At 32.3% G+C, this 12,302-nt stretch overlaps 1 protein-coding gene across 1 annotated transcript; it reads right to left on the reverse strand.

The window, feature by feature from the left end:
• Positions 1-7,028: 7,028 nt before the first annotated feature.
• LOC145791218 (L10-interacting MYB domain-containing protein-like) lies at positions 7,029-8,201 on the reverse strand. The gene is made up of 2 exons (XM_082871538.1): positions 7,791-8,201; positions 7,029-7,658 (listed from the first exon to the last, which is right to left on the reverse strand). The coding sequence occupies exons 1-2, from the start codon at positions 8,199-8,201 to the stop codon at positions 7,029-7,031; spliced, it is 1,041 nt and encodes a 346-aa protein (XP_082727664.1).
• Between the last annotated feature and the right edge of the window lie 4,101 nt (positions 8,202-12,302).

The following is a 12,302-nucleotide window of genomic DNA, read 5'->3' on the forward strand; positions in this document are numbered from 1 at the left end:
TTTTCATAGAATTAAGTTGTTTGATAATTTTAATTTATAGTTCCAATTTTTCCTTGTATTTTTTAAAAATATTTTAAAATTATATATAATTATAATTTCTTTTGAAATTTTCTTTTCAATCTCAAATTACTTTTAACTAATATATCACTTGTGCTATGCATGAGATAAAATAATATATTATTTAATAAAAATATGATAATTATATTTAATTTTTTATATTTTATAAAATAAAAATTAAATAAAAACTAGCCAATCGGGATATGCATAATTATATATAATAACATATTTAATAAAATTATGCATAGTTATATTATTTCAATCTTGAATCACCCGTGCTATGCATAATTTAATAATATATTATTTTATCCCGTACTATGCACGAGATATGCATAGTTATATTATTTCAATCTCAAATTAGTTATAACGAGTGATATGCATAGCATGGGTGATACGTTAATAATTATAAATTAATTTTTTGAACATTGTAAAAGGTAAATAAAGAAATATACTATCAATAATAATAATAACAAATATATTTTTATTTATTATGTGGCATCTCACCACTGCATTGATAATAGACATTAATAATAAAATTCATTACGATAATACAACAATAATATATCAAATGATAGTAACATGTGATCACAATAATTTTTAATAATTATACAAAAATATCCAAAATTATATATAAAAAAACAATATATGATCCATATTCAATTTTTATATGGTAAAATCCACACTTAAATCAATTCATTACCCAAACTATCTACTATTCTTTTGGCATTCACATTTTCAAAATCCACCAAACAATGTTCTGGCCAAACTCATCATAACCCTTATTGTTGCCATGTTCACCATCTCTGCTAACCATTATGCAATTCCGGTCTAGTTTTTTATTTTTGTAAATAAAAAAAGACAATGTTGTGGAAATAAAAATATACCGTTAGAGTTTTAAAGAGTTAAAAATGAAAAATAAAAAAAATGCGTGATTTTAGGTTTTCTTGTTCCATGTATGGGTGTTAAATTATTATTATTTTTTTAAATATCCATAAATTATGGAATAGTGTTCATTATTTAAAATTTTATTTATTAATGGGCAAGTCAATTAAATTTTTTTTAATTTTTTACAAATAAAAAACTTGAAAATTTTGTTTAAGAAATTTTAAAAATGGCCAAATCATAAAGAACAATATAAGACGCCTTATTCTATGATTAAAAAAAAAAACTCATAACTATATTATCAATTCACATATATCAAAAGAAATAATAACAACAATATCAAAATACACAAACATTCACAAAAAAAAAAAAAAAAAAAAAACTACAAATCAACTCCCAAAACAAATATAGTTAATAGATATATATTTATTATCAATTTAGCTGAAAAAAATACATTAGAAAAAAAAGGTCATATAGAGAAAAAAAAAATCACATGAAAATATAAATTTACAAAAAAAAAAAAAAAAAATCACAAACAAACAAACTTGAAATAAGTTTGGACTATTGGCAGAGAAAGAGAATAACCATTGCATCATTACATTTGGGAGGAAGGTGAGAGTGGGATGAAGGTGACTTACCATATTATTTTAAATTTTGAAATTCAAAATCATAGATAATTAGTGTGTTTATTTTTTTTTATTTGAATTGTTTTGATCAATGCTGTTTTTGGAAAGAGTGAGGGTAACCTATCATATTGTTTTGAATTTTAAAATTCAAAATTGTAGATAATTAGAACTTTTTTTGTTTTTGAATTTTTGACTTAAGGAACTAACCAATAGATTTTTTTTTTAAATTAACAAATTAATAAAATTAATTTGGTAGTTTGGAACTTCCACAATCATTGTTCTTAAAAAAACCATTTTCCTTATATATATATATATGGGTTTGGTTATGGCGTGCAACTTACACCTTACACCTTATACCTTACACTTACACCTTACACTTACACCTTTTGTAAAAAATTAAACCTTACACTTACACATTTTTTGAGGTTGCACACCATATGCAACTCACTTACACCTTACACCTTACACTTACACCTTATACTTATACTTACACCTTACACTTACACTTTTTGTGTAAGTGGCACATGGTGTGCACTTGCACACTTAAGAAAACTCCTATATATATATATATAGATTGGATCTCCTATTCCTTAAGGCCCCGTTTGTTTTGGAGTGTAAATGATGGAATTAGGATAGAGGTGAAGCTAATTAGTGTTGTATTTGTTTGTAGAATTAGAAAAGGGATTAGGATGAAGGAGGGGATTAAGATGGAGGTTGGAAAGGAGATTGGGATGGAAGAGGTGGAGATAATATTAAAAAAATAGTGAGGGGATTAGAATTTTTATTTTATTTTTTACATATTGGAAATTTTTTTTTGAACATTAATGTTTAACTTTTTGTATTTTTTATTTGTTTTATTATTTTATATAAAAATAATTTAACAATTCTTACACTAACAACTATCATCAAAATAAATATAATTTTATTCAATCCCCTAACTAACAATCTCCCCACTATAAAACTCCCCAATTCTACCTCCGCAACTGAGGAGCATCTCCAATGCACTAGGCATATAATACTTGTTAGTTAAAATGCCTAGTGTGATTCACTTTTTTTAATTCCAATGCACTAGGCATATGATTAGGCATTTTGGCTCAACTCATATTCACTAGTTACATATAGCTAGCCTTTAACGGTAGGCAAAATGTATTCAATCATTAGGATCATTTCCCTCCATCTTTGTTGTTGACATGGCATTCTATAAAATTAATAGTATTTGGATAAATAGGTAAAATAAAGAGCATGGTTGGAGTAAAAACATAAAACAGTTGATAGGAAAAATAAAATATATACTTTATAGTAATATTTAGATAGGTAAAATGCCTATTACCATTGGAGATGTTACAATTCAACCTTGACTTTCACATTATATGATTTTGACGTAAGGCAATCATTTAAGTTTCCAATCAATTTTGGCAGTAAGAGAATGCTATAAATATCTTAAAAGTAAAAATATATATGAAGAAAAACAAAATTAAACCATATTAGGTGGGGTCAAAGTAAAAAACTTAAAAATCTTAATTAAGAAGAGAGAGAGCTCTTTACTTAGGCAATACGTTTAATGAAAAGTCGTATAAAATTTAGTTTGTAAAAAAAAAAAAAAAAAAAAAAAAAAAAAAAAAAAAAAAAAAAAAAGATTACAGAGTGATTTGAAGTGATATGTTTAGATATAATAAAAATCATATCAATAATTCAAAAAATGGTGCCAAACCTTGTAAACTGCTTTTTTTTTTTTTTTAAATTATTGTTGTTAGCCCATCAGCAAAAATCATAGAGGGACTCTATTTGCATTTTAAAAATTAAATGTCTTATTCAATACATTTAGTTTTTTAATACTCTCTATTAAATTATTTAATATTATAATTTGTTTTTAATACATCTTTTGTTTTTTCACAATTACCTTATAACTCCGTTTGGGAAGATAGTTTTGAGGCTTTTTTTTGGCTAAAATGACAATAAAAAACAAAATAAGCTTTTTAGCTTACTAAGACAAAATATCACATCAAACCCATAATTATTATATTCTTTCTCTCATAAAAAAGTCAAAAAAGCCTAAAACCGTTTCCAAATTAGGCTTTTTAATCCTAAGTTAAAATAGTCAAAAAAAATTAAAAAATTAAAAAATCAACTCACTTTCCAAACGACACCTACGTGATTTGATGTGATACAATCATTTAAGTGAGACCAATTAATTTTGATAGTAAGAGAATGTTATAAATATCTTTAAGGATTTATTACAATTTTTTATTCTTAAATTATTGATTAAATTTATTAAAATTTTACAGTATATAAATTAAAACTTATTTAATTTTTAAAATATGTAATTCAAATTTATTATAAAAATAAAATATAACCTCATGAGTATTATTAGTTACAAAATTCTACCTAGGTAAAATTTTATTTCAAAAAAATGCTAAATTTTTATTATATATTTGTAAAGTCGGCGTCAATTCTTCTAATGAATTTCTTTTATAAAGGTAAGGATAATTATTTATAGTATTTTTTTTATTTATCTTTTACAATGATTACTTGTTTGTCTTTATTTAGCCTCCGTTTGGGAAGTGGGTTGGCTTTTTGGCTTTTTGGCTATTTTAGCCTGGGGCTAAAAAGCCTGGTTTGGGAAGGGCTTTTTGGCTTTTTTGGCTTTTTGGCTTTTTGGTGAGGTGTCATCTTGTTAAATGACGAAATTGCCCTTCTCTATTTTTTTTTTAATTTTTTTATTTGGGTTTGGATTTGGCAGATTTTCGGGTTTTTTTTTTTTTTTTTTTTCCAATTTTGGCTTTTTGTTGGGAATAAAATTTTTTTGTTTTTTTTTTGTGCTTTTTTTTTTTCAATTTTTTATTTTTGTTTAAATTTATTTATTTATTTATTTATTTTTGGATTTGGCATATTTTGGTTTTTTTTTTTTCAAATTTTTTTATGTTATCTTTTGATTTCGCGTATTTTGGTATTTTTTTTTTATTTTTGGGGGTTTGGATTTGGCTTTTTTCTTGTGTTTATTTATTTATTTTTTTTTATATTGGGTGTCGATCTGCCGACTTTTTAAATATGTCTTTTTTTTTTTTTATTGGTATACAATTACTTTTTTTTAATATATTTATGTGTTTCATTTATTTCTAATTTACGTCGCACATGACAATTTGTGTATTAGTTTTCTTTTTCATTTGAATTTATTTGTTTCACCTTTTTTTGTTTTTCCGAAAGCAAAATTCGTATGGATTGTTGGTTTTTAAAGTTATGCACGTCAGCAACTGCAAGGGGTTACATTCCCGTGGCAACTCATACATATTATACATGATAATATATTTGAATACAGTCTGTTCCACGTGTGTCATTACGGGACAACCATACGAAAATTATTTCGACTACTATATATTTCCTAACATTCCGTTATTACGCATGTAACATAATTTGTCACGTATGTGAAGGCGGACCAATGCCATATGGGGGTCCTCATCTCCAACCATTAAACCATCCTCGTCATGTTCAACTTCTGGTATGGCAGTTACTATTGTCATAGCCTCTTCCTCGTCACAGATTGGCTGAACAGTTGTTGGGTTACCTGTGTTTCGCCGTATGTCATTATGTAATGCCATTGACGCACCTACTAACTGAACTTGCACATTTGCAAAGTCATACCGAGACATGTCTCGAATAAACCCCCATCGATTTTTCCAGGTACCGAAAGTGCGTTCCACCACACTGCGTAAGGACGAGTGCACTTTGTTAAATAATTCCCTTGACGTGTTTGCCATCGCGTTTCGTGCAATACGCCGGAATTCTTGTTGGTGGTAACGGTGGCCTTTGAATGGTGCTAAGTAACCAATCCGGTTTGCATAGCCAGAATCGACAAGATAATATTTGCCTGCAGATATGACGACAATGTATGCTACCAAAACGAACATTCTGCGTCATTTTCATATAACGATTTGTCAGGAAAAAAGGATTTGTTAACAAACCTAATAACATGACCATGTGTTACCTTCGTCAGGATGTGGGAAGGGGACATTGTCATTTGTTAGTATCTCGTTGAATATGCGACTATCATGCATACTTCCTTCCCATCCGCAAGAAATGAATATGAAACACATGTCGAAATCGACAGCGGCCATTATATTTTGCGTGTGACAGTATTTCCTCCCGAAATATGTTGCCGCATCTGGCCCCGTAACCCATGCACTGACATGTGTTCCGTCTATTGCGCCAATGCAGTCCTGCAACCATGGATAAATTGTTAATAACAAGTGTTTCCTTCTTGCCAAGCGTCAAGTGCAGTTAATAACACAAACAAAATATATTTTCTTGGTTTATATGTCAATCAGGTATTTCCGTCTAGAAGTACCTTGAACGGTAGGTATTTCCGTCTAGACCGCACGTATGGATGTATACGATGCTGACTATATGTGGGCCGGCAATGAACAACTGTGAACTCTTTCATGGAAGTTAATACGTTATGCACGTGCCTCGACATAGTCTCCTCGGAATGTTGGAACCATTCTTGGATTTCCCGATTTTGCTTCCCTTTCAACACATGAATAAACATCGCAACGCTTTCTTCAACAGCTAAGCCATGTGGACGTTGCGGGACTTGTAACCCAAAATCATTTACTAATGTCTCACACAATGCGGCAAAAACTTCCTTCGGCATGCAAACATTTTCCTCAAATCGACCCATATGCCCCGCATATAGTTCGCATATCCATGCATTCCCGGTTAGTATAGAAGTGCGACACGGCGTTTTATTCATGTGTTTCTCGTACCATTCTGTCGCCCACTGACATGCTTGTAGGAATGTGCAATTCTGTTCTTGTTGCACCTGGACCGCCATTTGATTAAGCATTTCCGTTATGTCATCATGGTTGCTTCCATCCCAGGGATTCATCGCGTCTTCGTGTCGAAGAAACCTACAAAAGTGGCAGCCTTTCATTCAGTTGGCACGTGAATCATTGACTTAAATTATTTTCAAGTTTGCAATTAAAAAATTCCGAGAATGTTTTTAATCAAAGCAATGCCGTCACAAATGTCATATGGAACGCATGCTCATATGAATTGCACAAAAAATGAAGATGTTCAACTTATGCTTTACAGGGGGGTCATGGTGGTGACAACCACAAACGTAGCCAGCAAACTACACTAAAGTTTGAACTTCAGACATATAGGCATTCACAAGCGTGCAAGTAAAACGTAATTCCCTGTCTCAAACGTCGGCACACAAAATATTAAAACACAAACATCCCATTCATTTCCCAAAAACGAAGCACAACCATGCTTCCGGTCCGTCAACCCATACACTTACCTAAAACCTGTTGCTGCCCGTAGCTAGCAAGAAAAAAACAAAAACGACATAATGAAAACATTCACACAGCACCATCCTGTTTTAGTACATTGCCAACAATACCATAAGTCTACATTTTAAAAAGGAAGACAAGGAGATGTTTCTTAAACACTCGTAACACCGCTACATCACATCCGGCGACCCCCAAACAGGTTTGCAAAAGGCGCCGACGCAGTACACTGGAGCTGTTTCTGTGTAAGCCATCCAATGATGTGGTCGTCATCAGGCTGGCACATCATGATCTCCCAGTTATCAGCGTTATCCATAAGTGTGGAGGCGAAGTGGAATAATGGCGTACCAATCATGGATGGAATACTGCTCAGCTTATGCATGCACTCGGAAATAGTGTACAGCGATTCGTTGCCTGTGAGGTGCCTCACCGTGACCTGCTGATTCTTCGAACGAACCACATCTGTCATTCTGTCCATGCTTTCCGCAATAGCGGACGCACCACTTGTTGCCTTCTTCGACTTTGAAACACTTGTTGACGGCGTCTTTCTCCTTTTTGGCTTCTCAATCGGAACATGCTCGAGTGAAGAATCGGAATCCACGTCGTGTACTCCTGCGGGTATCGGATCAGCAAATGGCTGCGCTCCCAAACTACGCACTGAATCAGATGAGGCCGCATCAGCTTCAGGGACGATCTCTCCCGGGGTCCAATGGTGCTTCCCAGTAGCTGATGCCCCCATGAAAACCGTCTCCATCAAGTCACGGTGTTCCAAAGTTTTTTTCCTAAACTTCGCACACACCTTGTTGATCTGCAGAAATGTAGATGTACAAAAGAGGCAGACGTTATATTTCATATAAATAAATTGCAGTTCATTTAAATGAAGAACTAAAAAATGTACTTGTAAATGACAGATATGAAACTTGTTTGTACATGTACTTACTGATTCCATCTTGTCCCACCACTCGTCAGGTGCCTGAAACAAACCGGTGTCATAGTCAAAGCCTATCCCCGACACTCCCTTACTTGAATCCATCAACTTTGTCCACGCCTGCCACTCTTTTTTCAAGCTCGTGTACTTATTCTTCAACTGTTTTAGTCCATGTTTTTTTCCAGTTTTTCTCTCAAATTTCCTTGACAACGACTTGTACCCTGCCTGACTGAGGACTAAGAATGGGCGATTTCCTTTACTAATCTCATTTGCGATCAACTGGAGGAAAACTCGGACTGAGTTACTGTCCCATGAGGCCTTGTGGCTGAACTGATTTTGTGTCTCTTCAAGGCTGCTTGACTTGTCACTGACAATGCCTTTGCTTTTCAAGTGGTTACGCGGCGAAGTACGTGTGGAAGCCATTACTAATGTACGGTTACAAACGATTACCATCACAAATTTGGTTGGTACATACACACGCATAAGCCAATGACACATTATTAACAACAAACACACATGAATGATGCTAAAGTTAAATTTGCATATACCCATTGGAAATTAGTAACGAACGTAAACAGGTTCCATGGAAGTTAGTAGTGGCCACAAAAAATTTGATAGTTAGTATTACGGCTCCCATATGCGAGAACATACTACCAACATACTACGAACGTACTAACTACATACTAACAACATACTAACAACATACTAACGTCTTCGTACATAGTAACAACATAATGACAACATACTAACGTCTTTGTACATACCCCCAAACATGGTACCGGTGCTTACATACGGCACACCAAAATGACAACCACAATGCAGAGCACATACACAATGGCCTTAAGGACACGCAAGGATTGTTGAATGTCTATGACATCAGCCCTCAAGTGCATGGCAATTTCATCTCCGGGAGACGCATAGCCTTGATTCTCTCGCCTTGGTTCTTCACACCAACCAATCCAACTGACACAGGGCTGATGAGTGGAAATTATGGAACTATTAGTTTCAACGGTTGGTCATGTTCATACAGTTATGATCGGTAAAGATTGGGTCACTCACCACAGGGCGGGGACAGACAAAGTAGGGACGCCCTGGATTTTTGGTGGACCTGGAAATCTTAACAATATAGGGGCCATGTCCACAGGCACACATTCGACGTGGCCATGTACTGGAAGTTGCACTAGAGGTAAATGAAGCCATGCTATGTTTGACAAACATTCGAATGTAACAATGAATCATAGCAGTAATTAGTTTATGATATCCATATTTCAGGTTCAACATGAACTGACTACGCTGATGCACAAGTTTCATAGGATGGGTTTACAAACTCATTAGTTTATTCATTTTATGTTAAAGAAAAACAGCATACCAGTTATGGTTTCACTGTCAACATGTTTGTAAAATGAAAATTTTAAACTAAAATAATGACAAATCCCCACATGATATAAGCTGGATATTTTACTTCCTCACATTATCACCTTCAATTAAAATTATGCCAAAGGTCAAGCACTGAAATGTTTGTTTTACATTTTTGATAAATATGTCAATGAAAACAAAAAACAATTACTTTATGCCATATGCAATCGAGTGCTCCAATGGCAAGTTTACATTCATGAATCCACAATATAATAATAGTGTAGTTGAAGTTCCATACATTTTCTAATAACCGTTTGAAATGTCCAGTGTAATGAGAAGTGAAGTTGAATAACCAAAAAAAAAAAAAAATCTCATATATATGAATGAAGCCACATATGAATACAGATTTTTTTAAGAGCCATGGAGACATTCTCAATCAAAGGAAGTGGTGTGGACATCTGGGTTTATGAGAGGTTTGTAGGGCTGGAAAATTGATTCTATACTTGCGTATGTGTCCAACAATTGTCGGTCGGTTACATGAAGCTTGTTTTACCATCCTACTCAATCAAAGCCTTACCGAGCCATAATCTTAGTTAAACCACAAGGTAATATGCCTTTGTTTATTATCTCAAACCAATTTAATTTGTTCTCCCTCATCTCCCAATGTTACCTTAAATGTACATAATGTCACTCTTTCTCATCTCCTAAGCAACATGATTCTTGTGTTTTCCCATTCATTGATTACATGGCAGCCTATGTTGAAATGCTATATGATTGTTCAGTTCAAAGCAAGATGAGGACATGATGATGTGGAGACATTCTCATATTTATGACGACAAAAGCATAGGGTTTTACTCAGATTTAAGATTATTATGAATACATAAAATTAGATTTTAGATTTCAGCAAAAAAATTGATTACAAATTCGAAATTTCATAAACAAAAATCAGAAAACATCAGAAATTCAGAATTCATAATTCAGGAAAATCAGATTGCATTCACCATTCACAAATCAATAAACACTTTGATATGAACTTTTTTTTTTTGCTGTAATGAGAATTATAAGAAATCAAATTAAGAATTTATGAACTCAAATTTGTTTGTAAATTCAGATTTCTTTAAGACAGACATTCTGAGATTTATGAAGATAAACATAGGGCAAATTCAGATTTCAGATTATTATGAATACATATATTTAGAAATTCCAGCAAAAAAAATGAATGGGACAAAATAAATACATTATCAATACATTATCAACACATAGAGTTCAGATATTTATGAAGACATTATTATCAATAATTCCAGATTTGAGTTCAATACATTATTATCAATACATGATCAACACATAGAGTTCAGATTTCAGCCAACAAAATGCGATTACAAATTCCAGATTTGAGGAAAAAATCAAAACAAATCAGAAATTCAGATTTCAGATTTCATATTTTGGAAAAATCAGATTTCATTTTCAGCATTCAAAAATCAATGAACACTTTGATATGAATTTTGTTATTTTTTAATGATAATTAAAAGAAATCAAATAAACAACTTATACAAAACTGATATTTGTTATGGAGACACATGGAGACATTTGCAAATTAATGAAGAGAAAAATTCAGAATTTGTGTAAATTCAGAATTGTTGAAGACACATGGACACATTTGGAAATTAATGAAGAGAAAAATTTTGATTTCATATTTCAGCAAAAATCAGAAATTCAGATTTCATATTTCACAAAAATCTGATATGAGCATTCAGATTTCAGCTTAGGCAGAACAATCAGATTTATGAAGATAGAAATTTAGATTTCAGAATCTCGAAAAAATCTGATTAGAAAGTCCAGATTTAAGGAAAAATTAGCAGAAACTAAGCAGAAAATCTGATTTCAGAACCGTTTTTTTTTCATAAATACAGATGTCATCTGTGAAGAACACCTCAAAAAATTGTCAAAGAAATATGTGTTTTCCACCACAAATCAGCCGTGATGACTAGTTTCCATGACTGAGCGTCCATCGGAGTGAGGTTTTGCAGTGAGTGCGAGAGATATGACACTGGGTTTCCCATTTTTGCAAACCGAAATGAACAAAATGTAACCCAAAGAATTAGAGGGAAATTTTGCAGCAGCAACAACAATGTTTCAAAGATAAACTTTCCAGATCGGCTTCGAGGATAAGCTATTATGCGAACAAACCCCCAAAAAAACCAAAAAAAAAAAGAAGGTAAAACCAACCATTACCTGAAAATCGATCGTGTTTGAGAGACTGAGGATGAGGGTCGCCGCTGATATGAACTCCGGTGGTGTTGGCCTGTCAGAGGTATGGCTGTGGTTCTTCCCCGAGCAACGCTGTTTAGGTCGCCTCCTTCGACGAGCGGCTGTGGATGACCTAACTACTGCGAAGTGTGTGTGGGGGGAGGGGTTACAGGCTGTGGATTTGTCAACACAGTGCCAAGGGTAGTTTAGTACTTTCAACTCGGCTTGTAGGTAAGTCATGCCCGTGAACTCATTTTGTCGTGTAATGGCTAATTTAGCCTATTTTGGACTGTTGTGGCTATTTTAGCCCAAGTTGAAGTTGCCAAACGGAGGCTTAATATTATATGCTGAATTTCATTTATAATTTTTAATTGATTGTTTTAAAGTTTCTTCATAAGTTATTCTTATAACTTAATTAATGTATTATTTTGGTCTATTATTATTTGTTGCAAATTGTTATTATTTAAATTATCTAATTCTATTTTTAGTGTATCTAATACTCTTATAATTTTATTAGTAAGACTAATTTAAATATATAGTGAAATAAAGCATTTTGTAAAAACAAAATAAATATTTATTTTGTAGAAAATCTTAACTAGGTATGGTCTTTTTCTAGTTTATAATACTTACAGATATATATTTTATTTTTATAATCATTTCAGAAACAAAATAGATTTGAATTACATAATTTAGAGACTTCAGGGTTGGTTTGGCAAGTGTAAAAAAAGTTAAAAAGTCAAAAAGTTACAAAAAAAATTAAAAAGTTATCACTATTCATAAAAAAAACTATAAAAAAGTTAATATACAAATATTAAATACAAATCAACTTTATGTTAAATTAATAAACTGAGCCAGCTTAAGTGAAAGGAAAGAAAAAAAAAAAATTGCATGTGTACATTCACTAAGTTGAATGGTAAAGTT

Source organism: Camellia sinensis, chromosome 5, assembly GCF_055761805.1.
Source record: "Camellia sinensis isolate YWXY chromosome 5, ASM5576180v1, whole genome shotgun sequence".
In the NCBI taxonomy this organism is placed as follows: Eukaryota; Viridiplantae; Streptophyta; class Magnoliopsida; order Ericales; family Theaceae; genus Camellia; species Camellia sinensis.

Bases quoted from the DNA above. Each gene is read 5' to 3' on its own strand.
- LOC145791218 (XM_082871538.1), bottom strand. From the start codon at position 8,201: ATGGCTTCCACACGTACTTCGCCGCGTAACCACTTGAAAAGCAAAGGC. The intron at 7,659-7,790 runs GTAAGTACATGT...ACATTTCTGCAG, and splicing joins GGTGGGACAAGATGGAATCA to ATCAACAAGGTGTGTGCGAA.